Source organism: Eucyclogobius newberryi, unplaced genomic scaffold (assembly GCF_026437365.1).
Source record: "Eucyclogobius newberryi isolate DKJ021-1_F unplaced genomic scaffold, fEucNew1.0.hap1 SCAF_1, whole genome shotgun sequence".
In the NCBI taxonomy this organism is placed as follows: domain Eukaryota; kingdom Metazoa; phylum Chordata; class Actinopteri; order Gobiiformes; family Gobiidae; genus Eucyclogobius; species Eucyclogobius newberryi.
In genome coordinates this window covers 23,259,985-23,275,554 of record NW_027315723.1, presented here as the reverse complement: position 1 = coordinate 23,275,554, position 15,570 = coordinate 23,259,985, and the positions used below count along the sequence as shown (strand labels likewise).

The 15,570-nt window shown below is 38.7% G+C and overlaps 1 protein-coding gene across 1 annotated transcript in view; it reads left to right on the top strand.

Moving 5' to 3' along the window:
* The window catches only part of tnfrsf21 (tumor necrosis factor receptor superfamily, member 21), a 36,816-nt gene that overhangs the window by 18,541 nt on the left and 2,705 nt on the right, over nucleotides 1-15,570 (top strand). The window contains exon 4 of the mRNA XM_072440458.1: nucleotides 6,758-7,023. Coding sequence (XP_072296559.1) covers nucleotides 6,758-7,023 — 266 coding nt within the window. The remainder of the gene's footprint in view (nucleotides 1-6,757; nucleotides 7,024-15,570) is intronic.

The window sequence follows — 15,570 nt, the reverse complement described above, 5'->3', positions numbered from 1 at the left end:
TAATGTGCATGATTTAGCTAACTATTGTGCATTGATGGTGTTGTATTCATGAATTTGTTTCTCTCATTGTCATCTATAGGCTTATAATGGACCATGATGACATCGGACATCAGTTTAGAGTATACCAGGTTGGAGTTTTAGTAATGGTTTGCATGGGCAGAATCCCAGGCTTATGAACTCTTGGGTCAGTCCGAAACACACACCAAAAAATCCAATAATTATGCATGGATGCAAGTGCAATGGCTTCTGTCCCTGGACCAGTCACAAGGCAGTATATTTAAAAAAAAAAAAAAAAAATTTAACAGAGGGGAAAAAGGCCAATACTCTGTTATTTCAACTGGCTCAACTATATAAATGCATAACAAAATGAATAATAAGGCTGAGCAAAATAATATGTCTGTTTGCCATAACCCGACCGACCCTGTATAAAACTAGCCGACTGAAACCGAATATCAGCATAAATTCCTTTATTTTACTAACATTTCGCAGACTCACCGACTGTTCTATCGCGCTAGTGAATTTATTTTTCATTCCAAGGGACAAATAACGCATTGCGCAACGCATATACACTTACATTTTCGGTCCTCCTTATTCTTCTGTATGAAACAGACCATGCAGGAGAGAACCCACAATGCCTTTTACCTCTTAGTGTGCATCTGTCAGCGCCACTGAGCTGGCCACCGCTCATGCCGTTCTGCGTCATGGTGTGGCTTCATGTTAAATTTGACCTGCGCTTTGCATTTTGGGACATAAACATGCCCAGCAGCGTCATCACAACAAACATGGCGGCGCCCGTGTCCCCCGCATGTTCCCCCCGCTTGCCTTCGCTACCAAAATAAAGGATAGCGGCGTACAAAAGGTCGATTGAAATATCTTAAAATCTGGAAATTTAGTCTCGAGTACGGGATCGAGACGTTTTCCGTCATTGACTGTTGAAGCCTGACCCCTAATGGTCACTCCGAGTCAAAAAATGGCGACGATTTAGATCTTTTTTTTTGCATTCAAAGTAAAAAAATAAGAATTTACCTACCGACCAACACACTTGAAAAATGTTGGGTCGGGTTACAGCAAACATACAATTTATTTGAGGTAGCCTAAAAAAAAAAAGTTCCTTGAATTCTGTTACATGTTTTTACTCTATCATATAATGCAACTCAATACAGTACACTGATTAACCCACAACATATGTTCAATAATACATTTTAATGCAAGTGTACAGTATTCTGTAACTAAATACATTTTCAGAGTATTCTTCCCAACTTTGCCTATCAATCTGGCATTATCCAGTTTTGTAGGAAAAGTTGAATGTGGCAACTTGAAACAGAAGTTGAAGACACTTGCTCTTAAAGCTTTTGACCTGCTTGTAAACTGCAGTCAAAGGTCTGACTGGTTCTCAGAAGACATAAGACAAAAATCTGATCAAAAGCATATTTGAGTAGCATTTGAGTGCCATTACAAAGCCTGTAATTCTTGTTCCAGATAGGTATTTGGGCTATGCAGCAACAGAGGACATAGTTGTTGTTGATTAATTGGAAGCCACAAGAATCTGTTTAATAAGTGCTGTTAGTTGGAAAGAGGTGCAGTAAACAGAGCTGTATAAAGATGTGGTCAGACGCAGCATCAAATGACCCTCTTTATAGGCTGTTCAATTGACCCTCCAGGGCCTACGTTTGCAATCAGGTTTTTAACTAAAGCATTGCTGCAATGTGTTTGAAATAGACATACTTTGTGAGTTTCATGAGCTTTTAACCATGTTCTCTGATCATAAACTTATTCAGAGTTGTATTTCAGTTTATTGTATGTTTGAGTGATCCTGTATGGTCCTGCATGTGAGGCTTGAATGCTCAGAGAAGTCCTCTGCTATGTACTTATTTGCGATTTATTTAAAAAAAAAAAAAAAAGAATCAGACTCCAGGTCTCACACATCACATAATTCATTTTCAACAGTAAAATTACTTGCAACACACAGACGAAAATCTGTTGCTTGCTACACTGCAATGCCACTACGAAGAGGCTTATCAGTTTAGAACAGGAGGTCAATGGGCCTGTTTCTATTATTAAGCTGTTTTATATTAATATTGCAGTTATTTGATAATGATCTCAGATAAGATAACCGTTATTTGTCCCTCAATGGGGAAATTCCAGTGATGCAACACCACTAGGCACAGAAGTATAATAATAAAAACAGATAACTTAGAAATAACTCTAATCATCTTAATAATAATAACAACAACAACAACAACAACAACAACAACAACAACAACACTATTAGTATATATATAAATATTATATATATATATATTATATACATACATACAGCACTAATAGTGTTGTTGTTGTTATCAGGTAGAACAAGGTGAACTTACTCTATAATAGCATATTGCAACGCTATGGGAACGTAACATAAAGAGAAGCAAACTTCAGATTATCTCAATGACTTGTTCTCAAACCTGAGTTGTAGGAGTCTGTGGTTACTATATTATTTACCTCATTGTTTGACTCAGATGTGAGTTGTTGAAGGAAACATGAAGGAAAAGCTCAGTGTACCTGCCCGCCTCGTAAAACATCCACACCATTAATAATGCCAACTTCCACATGGGGCCCAGCGGCTTGTCCTGTGTTACAATAAACTGCTGCTGTACGCGGGTGGGCCAGGGAGCTGGGGGGCAGAGGAGCTGAGGGGAGGGCTAAAGTAGTGGGGGGCAGGGGTAGTTACTTTGGTCTGAGGAGGATGTGGTAGTTTCCCTTGCAGAACACAGCATTTCATTGTTTTAACCAACATAACACCACACTTTTATGAATATATACAGTATTAGTTAAAGGTCCACTACTCGGTTGTTAACAAACTGTGACCAAATAGGGTTAGGGGTATGACCAAATAATTCAGATTTGATTAATTGCAAATGTATACTGTATAGTGCTTTACAGTCCATTACAATTACACACACACACACACACACACACCGGAAAAGTTAAAACGTGCACCTTTAACCCCTTCCACAAAAACAGCTGTTAAAACATGTTGAACTATAGATTCAAATATTGATTTGACAGATAGCGATTGTTATGTTTATTTACTCACGTTCCAAAAACATTTTGCATGATGCAGAAGTTGCTATTACAGTATTTACATTGTCAGTAGAATGTAGAATGATATGATGTGACCTCATAATAGACCATTTAAGCCATCCCAGGTTGTGCTGAAATTGTATTTTAAACCAGCATTACCCATATAAGTCTTTGGCCTTACCTTAATTAATGTTATTCTTTACTCTACGTTGACCAACATAAGCCATTCTCTGCTTTGCCATAGAGAACTTGCTATACCGTATTTTCCAGACTATAGTTTTGGCCGGGGTGCGACTTATATTTATACTTATACTCCGGAGCAACTTATATGTGATATTATTTGTTATTTTCACACTTGCAACCGCATTTCATACTCATATATATATTTTTTTTTTCTTCTCTGTTATGCATTTTTTGGCTGGTGCGACTTATACTCCGGAAAATATGGTACTCAAACATTTTCCGTAAAAGTGAAATGGAAAGGGTCAAGTATAGCAGCTAGGGACATATTTGCAATCAACACGAAAACTAGATTAAGAAGCTGCTTGATGACAGTGACAAACAGGTGATGGGTTTTCTTCTTCCTGACCTCCTTTTTTCTGTTAAATGCTGCAGAAGTCTGGGTAGTGTGAACATCTCTACTTAAACGGTTGCATGTGACAGAACCACCTGGGAATATAATTCGCTGCACAGTCTGGCACAATTGTCGCTCTATGGCTCCCATGTGTATGCAGCGCTCTGTGGGCTGACGCACACATGTATGTAGGTCAGAGCTGCAGTGAGCCGTGTGCAGTGCCAGGGTTTCTCCTCTGTCTCCCTGCGTTAAAGCTCTTGGAGAGTGGCAGAAGGTCGGCACGCGAGCTCCTCCAGGCTCTAGACACACTTAAACTGCACTGGGTTAAAAATAGGCCGACCTACTGCCTTCAAAATGATGATTCATTTGAGATGTTTTATATTTTTGGTTGATCTTTTTTTGGTCTATCTTTATCCAGCTCAGGGGACTCTATTGTACATGTTTATATTGGTAGGACTTCCTTGGGGTAAAATACAGTGAAAGGCCCACGTTTTAGCCATCAAAAAGTTAATTTATACGTGTTTTTTTGTTTTTTTTTAGGAAGTCAGTCTTAGTCTAGACTAAGACTTACTTTATGATATAAATTATTAGAAAATAATTCAGAAATGTGCTTAAACAGGTCTTAGTTGAGGCACTCACTTGGTTGCAAAAAGCCTTCCTTTCATGAGAACTAGATACATTAAAAAGTGTATATTTGATGTCTTTAACCCTTGTGAAATAAAGGTTTTACAAATATTTTTCTAACCAAGTATTCCTGAAATTTATCTTTTTGACATTTATTAACTGTATCCTTTCTCAAGAGCACCGTTCCTGTCTCTTCTCTTTTTCATGTTTTAGATGAGGTCTAACAAGACAAATGTAAAAGGATTGGGAAATTAACCACAAAATTGCTAAACTATATCTTCATGCTCTTGTTTGAAAGATTACAAGTCTGTGTAATTTGTATTTTTATCAGTTTATGTTTTAGATCTAAACGATACAACCGATATTCAAACAACTCTCCTATTATTATAAATAATTCAATATATATTTCCCACCTCTACTTGTGATCTCTTTCCATCCAGCCCATAGTATTATATTTCTTTACAAATCGGATGCTGTTCACGCTCTACACATCTTCAGATTCTTGGATTTTCCTCTAGTCTGTAATCTTCTTTCCGATGTTGTAATTTGGTTTTACATTGTAGTTTTATCATATTATCCTTTATGCTTGAGTCCTCCCATGTGTGCTGTGTTCACATGTTTGCGTGTCGTGCGGTCTTTGCATACGTCCACGTGACCAGCGAGAGCCACAACTGGACTCTGTATCTAATCTACATCAGCTCAGATTTATTCTCTTAACATGTGGCTGCGTTGACCTATCGTCAGACCTCTGCAGATACCAACAGCAGACACGAGATTTCAGGATTGTTTCATGAAATGTTGAGGGAAAATAGTGTAAATGTTCTGTTGAGAGTGTGCAAAGAAAGAGAGTAAAGAGTGTGAAAGATTGTGATCAAGATGTAGGTTTTATAATTCCCTGTTTGTGGTGTAAATCTGGTGAAACGCTGTGTGTTGTGGATTAAAGTTCAATAAAAATAGGTTTTCCAAAGATTGGTCTTTTGTATTGGGCTGTAATATTTGTGGTTCTATACACTTCTTTACTGTAACAAAAGTACATCCAAAAGAAAACAGTAATGAACAATTGACTGATAATTTGTTGAATCTGGTGTTTACTATGCCTCCCTTTCGATGGTTGGTTTGTTAGTTAGTTAATTAGTCAGTTAGTTAGTTAGTTAGTTAGTTTTTGCTTTTCTAAATCCGTACTTAAAAGTTCACTATGTAACTTTTCTGGTGGAGATGTTTTTTTATTTGCCTGGAATGTTCTATGGAATTAAATGTATCAATCTTTATTTATTTATACATCGAGATAATGTATAGTTACAAAACAGCCCAGGGCAAAGTTGCTTGTACCAGATTTTAGCTTTCGAAGTGTTGAAGTTTCATCGAAATATCATGCATAAATTCAATTAGTGGTGCTTTTATTGTCTAAAAATAACTTCAAACTGTGTTGGAGGTTAAGTAAAAACATCTCAGTAGCGTGCAGTTTAAAAAGCCAGTCTCGATCCCCACTTGAAGGACAAACGCCCAACCTACTGAGCTAAACTACCTGCTTTAGCTGCTGGATGGATTGTAGTTTCACTTTAGCGAGCAATTCATCACACAAACTAGCGCTCCATGTCATTAAAATAGCATCTGTAGTGTTTAAGTCACTTGTTGAAACTTGCCTGCTGCTGCTTCACTTCTCCTCTGCACATGCTCAGTTAGGGCACAACCTGCAAACATCCAAGATTCCCACAGATTTATTAAGCGTGGTGTGAGGCTGTGTGGTCCTCAGAGCATGTGCAGACCTCTAAAACAAGCTGCTGGTCGCTCTTAAAGCTCATGTTAGAGAGCGGAGAATGAACGGGCCTCTGAACACGGTCACAGACTGAGCAGCTGCGGGAGAAGAAGAACCAAGCTTCCCGCAGTGCTACTCAGCGGCCTGTAGAGGCCACTAAAAGACACCGTGACTTCAGAAGCTTCAGAAAAGAGGGGGAAACAGGCTTATTTTGATATATTTTGGAACAATTTAAATATAGTTCTGACACACTGTAATTTTAGACGTTATTGCTTGCCTTGATTGCCCTGACTGCACACCACTGATACATCTCCCTGTGAAGTGAAACTTTAGGATTCTTTGGTAGTTGATTGTTGATTGTCAAACCTTTTTAAATGCTACTTTGGTATCTTTCAGGGACTTTGACACTGACAGCTTTTGTTTTCCTGTAAATGTGATGAGCACACTGTCATCAGCCTCCAGCCTTTTACTGTATGTGTAAATAAAACTACAGCCTCTGACTAAAGTTGAGTCAGCTTTTGTTGTCACTATCGAGTCACATTATTGTCTGAGCAGTGAAGCGGTGGAGCAGGGCAACAGGAGATAAATAAGGCCATTGTCGGATATACAGACAGAACACTGCAAAATGTTACGATTTGTCTCGAACTAGGTTACATTTTAAGTGGCTGTCAGTATGTTTTTACCTTTAAAAAACTGTCTTCGTCTAACGTCTTGCCTTCTCTGCTGTCTCTCAGGCGTGGACATACTGAAGCTGGTGGCGGCTCACGTTGGCTCTCAGTGGATCGACGTGTACCAGTTGTTGGCTAATGCTACGGAGCGCGAGGTGGCCGCCTTCTCCAACGGCTATGGCTCTGACCCGGAGCGAGCCTACGCCGCCCTGCAGCACTGGACCATCCGGGACAGCGACGCCAACCTAGCCAAGCTCATCAACGCCCTGCACAGGCATAGGCGCATCGACGTGGTGGAGAAGGTGCGCTGTGTCATGGAGGACAACCCACAGGTAACACGCTCAGGTCCATCGGATAAAAGGGGGATGTCAAGTATATTTGTATTCAATTTTATTTTATTAACACTTATTTGATATGTCTTGTTCTATATTTTTTATATTTTTACTATTATCATTCTTATATGTTGCATCTACTGTGCGAGTCATAATTAGACCACATTGAGTAGAGTAAATGCAGAGCAACGACAGGTCTTTGAAACTGTGTACAACACGGCTGAATGAAAGCTTCTATAAACTGTAGTGAGTCGCGTTGTGACGTTGGCGGTTTACCTGAGCTTGTGCAGGTGAAGGATTGATAGATTTTCATTTGATGCAAAAAGCATACTAATGTTTTCACGTGAAATCCCTGTTAAATAAACCATGTGTGCTTAAGATTAGGTCATAAATACTGCAGTGTCACACAGGTTTGCTCTGTCTTCATGAGATAAATCCTCTTTTTTGGAGTTTCAGCAAACTTTTTTACACTCTGAAGTAGAAAACAAGGCAAATGTCAACCATTTTTATAAGCGTTTCAGAAGAAAACATTTGTCATCTCAATTGTCAATAGTTTGCCTGGTTCTTTTGACTCAGTAAAAGCATGTGGTTTGGAGCAATTTTTTTTTTTTTTGGTAGTAAATGTCAATGATTAAACATCTGTCATGTTAAATGATGGGTTTTATTTGTTTTTAATGAGACAAAATTACTAATTCAGAAAGTTTGATTACACAAAGCTGGTGACACACAGGATTTCTCTATTATTTGATTGTGATGTTAATAACCATGTAGTTAAATCTTGATATTTCTTCTCAAAATAATAGCTCAAAGATTCTTTATTCTGATATCTCTGCTTGCAAAACAATGCGACATTTATGAATTTTTTTGCATTCACAGTCTTGAAGTTTATGTAAAAAACTCCAAAAAGAAACGGTTTTAGAATAAAACTTAAAACAAACATTTTGAATCTGAACAAACTCCATATGTAATATTAAACTAGTGGCTTTACAACTATGTGAAAAACACCATCCAGTTTACTTACGTTCAAACAAGGGTAGAAGGTACTTTCTGTGCACTTTTGCGATTAATTTTACAGGCATTTCACATTTGTCTGATAAGAAAACCTAAACTAATACGTTCAAAGACACATTTCTGTTGGATTGGCATAATATTATCATCTGACAATCATTATCAGGATACTCCAAAGAAGTATCAAGGTATTCATTTTTGTCCATATCTCTCACCTGTACTTCCAAACAGAATCCTCCTCCAACAGTATAAGTGCTCGGTCTCTTTGGCTCTTCAGACACGTGTTGGTGGTGCTTTCACAGGGCAGTATTCAGTAAACACATCACATGCAGGACTAATGGGACCCTCCTGAGCCCTGTATAGTGCACTGGGACTGTACATTCAGGGAGTACGGGCACATTAAATGTGGACACAATAGCTCTTTTATCACTCTCCACCGCTCCAATCCCAGTGATGTAACACGATTCAAATCGCTCTGCGACCTCCACCTCAAAGCCAAGGTCGTCACTGCATAGACTACGTTTTGTTCTGCATCAAAATACTTTTGTCATTCAAGCCAAGTCGCTGTCCAAGTGCTGGGCTTCTTAATTAAGGCTTTCATCGCAGCTTAATATCAGCTAATCTTCTGCTGCTGTTGTTGTTTTGTTGCCATTCCAACTATTACAACAGATAAGATACAATCTGTGTGCCCTTGTTTATGAAATGCCAATTAGTTTTCAGTTTTAATGTTCTCTTAGTCAAAGCATTTGCACATGAACTGATGAAGGTTAAGGTTATTCTGTTGATTCACGTCCTAATACAACGTACTACATAATCGTTTACTGAAGCAAAGTTCAATTCAATCAATCAATCAATCAAGTTATGTTTCTTGAAAGAGCAGATTTAAAACAACTAAAGCTTATTAAAGTGCTGAACAACAAAAGGTAAAACATCAAAATAAAACATACTACACTAAATATAATTGAATCTATAGGGCGGGCGATATTGACAATATGAAAAATGATGAATATAAATATATCTTTAAACGTTTTAGTTGAGGTTTAATTATCAGACAATTGTGAAATATCTGTCAAATGAATCACTAAAGTGCAGAAATATCACCTTACACCAAAAAATGTATCAGATCTTTATTTTACTACAAAAGTTATACTCAGTTTTTTTGTGACCGAACAATCGTGAAATCCTTCATTTTTTTTTCTTTTACAAGTCATGTTTTATTAAATCAAACATTCTGAATGAAGAAGTATAAAAAAGACAGATAGAAAAGTACTTCACATGTAGTTTTACTAAATTACTAATTGTCGCATTGTCGTTTCACAATTCTTATTCTTGACCCTCCACCAGAAAAGTTACATCGTGCATCTTTAAAGTTACAGACCGTGCACATTATAGCCATTTATTCTTAGACATGTTGTTATGAGTTGTCACATTTACTACAGAGACTTCTTTGTGTCTCTAAAGCGTCGCCGACATTTTGTTCATAAGCTTTCGATAATGACAATAATTCACAGTTTAAACTATGTCAGCCCCAGAGAGGATTGTTAACCATCATGTGATTAAGGAGGAGCCCTGTTTCACTACAAGCCGTCTGTGCGGCTAATGAAAGCGTCACATCTGAACAGAGGGACTAAAACAACACATCTATACGACATAATAAGACAAATGACTTTAGTGCTTATAACTATATTTAACGGTGGAAGGAGCAAAATGAAGGGTTTGTCACCTGCTCGTTGTTTTGCCTGGAATGTTCGGCTCAAAAATACCTGAAAAATGTATATTCTTGCTGTGAGCGTGGTTGCTTCTCCACAGATCTGACCTGTAACTTGACATGGTGGCGCCGTCGGCTTGTCTCCATGGAGATTTAAAGTGTATTAGCATAGAGTGAAACATCCAGTCAGCGTAATATGAACAGCAAATATAACATAACATAATTTATTTTAGGAAACGTTCTGAATCATTTTGTTTGGAGCAGATGCTTCAATGATGCACAGCTTTATTTTGTAACGATTTTATGAACTAATTCCTCTGTAAATGTTTATTCACACATCAACAGAACTGCTCTGGTGATCCTTTAATATTAGAGCTAATCAGTTTGCGATTACTGTACTATAGGGCTGAGCGATATATCGATTTCAGTATCGGTTTGGGCTGATATCAACATTTAAAAACTAAAAAAAAAGAAATCGTCCGAAAAATCTGCGTGTGCCCATGTGTCATTCCCCGTTTGTCTTCAGTGAATTACATTTGTATTTTCTGACAAACTAGTAAAAATAAACATGTAAAAACTGAATTAGAATAGGCTAAATTAGCCTAAAAATATGGCCACAAATCATGACAGAAATATTTTGATTTGCATCCCAGACAAATAGATTTTGTTTTTATTTTTATTAAAAGGAAAGGGTAACTTCTATTTCCGCTTTTTGTGTAAGATCTGTAATGCTCTGATATCGATTGTGTTTAGAATGTTATGCTTTTGGCGTCCGATCCATTAAGTCTGCTGAAAGAATAGCAATCAGGGTAGTTTAGTGCATACACTGCGTTTCTGAATAATAAGGCTTAAATGCAGAACGCAGGGCCAAATGAAGCAGAGAGGACAGAAGAATCCGCTCTGGCTCTCCTCATCCTTTCTTTCATCACTTCTGACACATCGTCTTAATAAATCCATAAACTGGTTTGGCTCCAGTGGGTTACAACCTGGCTTTACATAAAAAAAACTTCAGCAATAAACAAGGACGCGGACATCATAATATTAAAACAACTTTATTCTTCTGACCCAAGAACTCTAAAGCTGCAACATCTCAGCAAACCTTTTTCTAAACGTACAATTTATTTGGAAAACTAAAAGTTGCCATAACAAATAAAAAGCTGCATGAACCACTTTAGTCATCAGTTCGTAGCTACAATTTGTCATAGAAATAGTTATTCGACTCGCTAAAGCTCAAAATACATCAAAACAAACATTTTAAATTCCCTACACAGATAAATGTTGGGTCCCAAAATATATTGTTGCTATAGTAATTATTGTGACTACTTACAAGACAGACGCACACTTTGGCGTTTGGATCCGTTTGTCACTTTGGAAGGACTAGAGTTGTCAAGATTATATATGTGATTATTCAGGATGCAATATGATCGTAAGAACCCAAAAAATTATAATAAGACCATTTTAGAAGCAATGTGTAGTCTTTTTAATTCAATATATAGTCCAAAAATGTAAAAAATACTTTTAATCTGGCTGTTTTGTCACATTATATCTTTATTTTGTCATTTATAAAGTTGAATTTCATCATCCCAAACTTCAGGAACTGTAACGGATGGTGTTTTTTACTGACAGTAATCGTAACTACAACTGTTTACCATGACGACCCTAATGCACACTGTCCCATTATGTAATCAAAGACACGCAAATCTCATAGATATTATCACAATATTCATTTCAAGGTACGATATACGATATTTACTGCGATATAGAGGAGATGCAAACAGAACTGTAGAAATCCTAATTTTTCCTTTAAAAATGTGTTTAAACCATTTCTGTCCTTTTTTCCAGTAGTATTAAGATACAAAAGTGCTTAAAAACTGTTATTTCTCCATGTTGCCTTGCACTGAAATGTAGCAAAGGATCATGGTCTATGCAGTCCCCTATGTGTCTTTTGCTGTTGCTGCAAACATACTAAAGAAAAGCTTATTATTCGCTTTTATTGTGACAATGCGATATCACGATATTTTGTTTTTTGTAATCGCAGAACAGCTATCTTTATTGGAACGATGTAATAATTTATCAACGCTGACAATTACCGTGACATTTAGTGCAACCCAACAACATCTAACGACCATCAGCCACAAAGCTCCACCACTGTCCGCAATTACCATCAGTAATTTCAGCCTAACTGGGTGTACATGACTCCGGTCCCATTAGTCCGCACTGTAATAAAAGGGATCTAACCACATCCAGGATTTTTAGGGAAAAGGGCGCAGATTTCCCAGCAGCAGCTCCAATCTGTTCACGAGGAGATGAGGGGAGATTATTATTATGGACTTTAACAGCCGTCCTAAAGCCGACTAAATGTCACAGCGGGATAAGGTGATTTCAAGCGGGTTCTTTTTTTAGGCCCACGTACTGTAATCGCGTTGTGTTTGGCGCGTAATTGCAGCTGTAGCATTTGTGATCGTGTTAATCAAAGCGGTGCGCCCGGTCCCTCGCAGTCCTCGTCCCGCAGAGGTCTTCGGGGGCAGACAACGTGGCGTGACCTCATTCTTTTGGGGCCGGGCCCAGTATGTGAATGGTTCGGATCGACTCGGAGGTAGATTTTGTGAACGCGATGCAGATCAAGTCAATAGCACCTCAACGTTTCAATATCTGCGTGATCCATCTTAGGACAGCACATGAAATGAAGCTACTGTGCTAACTCCGGCATATTTAGTATGTCGAAGCTGCTCGCACAGGCCAAATTAAACTCTAGAAACCACAAGCTCACAGACGTTCATGCAAGAAGTAGTACTAGTACTAGTACCAAGCAACTTTCCCCTCAATGTTCATTTCATACCTTTGGTGGGGTGAATCAGCATGTTCTGCGAAGCCCCCTGAGACTTATCCCTAGTAAAACTTGTAAAACTAGTAAACCGAGCGTAAAAAATGAGATAGAATGGAGATTTCAGCTATATGTCTCCATGCCTTCTATTTCTGTTGTTTTCCATATAAATTCTTTATAATACCAACAAAACAAACAATGAAAGTCCTATAGTCCTTGTGGCATTGTTAATAGCATTCTTGAGCCTGTATGAGTTTAGTTGTGGTGCGTGTCCCATATCTTCTCATACCCTGCTGATAATCCAGGTCTAGAACAATCCTCGCTCTTGATCAGGAGATGGTCTCTGAACTTCCACAGGTGTTGTATTGGCATTTGGGTCAAATGTAGAGAAAATAAATCCTATGGGGATAATAAAGTTTATATAATACAATTGAATAGGCCTCCTGACTGCTTCTAAACTGTTGCTCGTGCTGCAGTGGAGGCGTGGGTCACATAGTGATGTGAAAGAGTGCACAGTCACTTGAGAATCTGACTGCTCAAGTCTCATACGTCAGAGGATTCAATTCAATTCAGTCCAATTTGTTTTTGTAAGGAACTCGCAACAGCAGTTGTCTGGAAGGGGATGAGGTGAGAACTCTGGTCCCGCTCTGGTCCATCCTTCATGCTTTACTATACATTTGGATCATGAGGATTTATTACATATCGGGTTGTCACAATGTAAAATAGTCACATTCTTAAAGGTGTGACTTGGGTCCAACACTTGCTTGTCTCAATGGAAATATTATTGCTCAAGGAAAGTCCAAAATGTATTTTCTCTTGTTTTCTGGTTTAATCCTGGTTTAGTCCTAGTTTAATTCTGGGATTGTCCTGGCTTAGACCCGGTTCGTACTACTACAAATCGAAGCGCTTCCCTCTGTCCGTTCAAGGGAGTCTGATCTCTCCCTCACTGTGGAACTCCTCCAGGACACGGGATGCTGGGACATTTGTCTAAGGACACAGGATGCTGGGACATTTGTCTAAGGACACGGGATGCTGGGACATTTGTCTAAGGACACGGGATGCTGGGACATTTGTCTAAGGACACGGGATGCTGGGACATTTGTCTAAGGACACGGGATGCTGGGACATTTGTCTAAGGACACGGGATGCTGGGACATTTGTCTAAGGACACGGGATGCTGGGACATTTGTCTAAGGACACGGGATGCTGGGACATTTGTCTAAGGACACGGGATGCTGGGACATTTGTCTAAGGACACGGGATGCTGGGACATTGCCCAGTCGCCCCTTGAGACAACTACTGTTGTGATTTTGGGCATTACAAAAATAAATTGAATTGAATTAATCAAGTCTTGTTTAATTCTGGTTCAGTTGTGGATTGGCAATTTCGTTGGACCACGTTGGTTGACCTTGTGAGACCCTCAAAGATCGTCATCCAGACTCAAAGATATGCTTTTGGTATTACTAAACCACACACATCTAATACTAATAGCTGTGTGTTGGGGACAGTGTGTGCTGCTCCAAATTGTGTCAAAAGTAGTGGTGTGTTGTGCCCCAAACAAATCCAATTCTAACCCCTCTGAAAAGCTGCCCTGGCCTAGTAACCTTGAGATGGAGGCCAGGTAAGACTTGTGTGGTAGAAATTGCTGCTGAAATAGCTTAGTATTCTATATTCATACACCAGAACATTTCCAAAAATCAAATTTACCCTTGTGCCTGTAATTATAACATCACCGTCTTGAACATATTAATGAGGAAAAGCTTTGCCGCCGTGACCTGGTTGTTCTGCCGAGGAAAACACAAGCTCATGATCTCATCCTCAAACCAGTTAATACTGGTTCAGCCGCAGCTTCAGTATCAGAGAGAGAAGAGGAGGGAGCGCCGCAGGATGTGACAAACATGGAATCAGCAAGAACATACCTTAAGAAGCAGACTGTGGCTCCACCATGAATCCAGACTCATTTATTGTCATTGCGATTTACAAGCAGCAATTAAAGATGAAATGTGGAGGTTCAGTGAGAAAAGAGAAGAGGGATAACAGTCACTTTATTTGTAAATGTAAAATGATTGTCTTTTCAGGACTTCCTCTTGTGCTGGTTTTGAGATGCAAACGACGATCAGGGACTAATCAGTCGACTAATTATTATCATATCGGGATTGGAAGGATTTATATTGCTGCTAACGTGGCTCACTCCAGATTGATCTGTGTCTCTGGATTGAGTTCTTCTCTTGCAAAAAACAAAAAAACTTTCTGATTGGTCGAAGCGCTACAAGAGCGGAAGATGCAGAAAAATATAAATTGTGTTAAATCCAGTGTTCCTCTTTCTCGTCTACAAATGTACAAAGTGCCATTGTTTTTCAACAAACAAAATATTACGTATTTCTCCGACGCCATGTTTATTTTGGTTCTGTACTGGTACCACAATGCTGCTCTGTGATTGGTTCACCGCTGCTCTGTGATTGGTTCCTGGGGGCCCTAAATGCCATGTGATTGGCCAATTTTCCACTAGTGCGGACTGCAAATGAATCAGCGGCAGCCTTACAAGATGGATTCTCAAGAGTTTGAGAACCCGCAAAAATTGTGAGAATTCTTGCTGGCAAGGTTAATGAACTGTAGCAGAAAGGAGAAGACTTGGAGTGAGTTAGTTTGAGATTTAAGAGTGGAAACGTGAGTTTAACCTACCATTATTAACAGATAAATACACTGTTTACTCATAGTTTTCTCTAGTCCTTGTTTAATCGTGTGAACTCTCGTGATCGTTGTTTCAGTGCAGTTTAGGTCAGATACAAAGTCTGTTCATAGAAATACTATTTGCCAGTACTACAACACCTTTTAGTTCATTAATTGATGAACCAGGCATGTCTTTTAGACGACCAAAACCTCAATACATTTACAATATCCATTTTTCCCAACTCTACCAAACATTAATCATAGAGTGTACCTGGTGTATCTGATTTCTGCCTGCAAGTAGACTAGTGCACAGTTAAAATACTGAGTCACAGCCCTA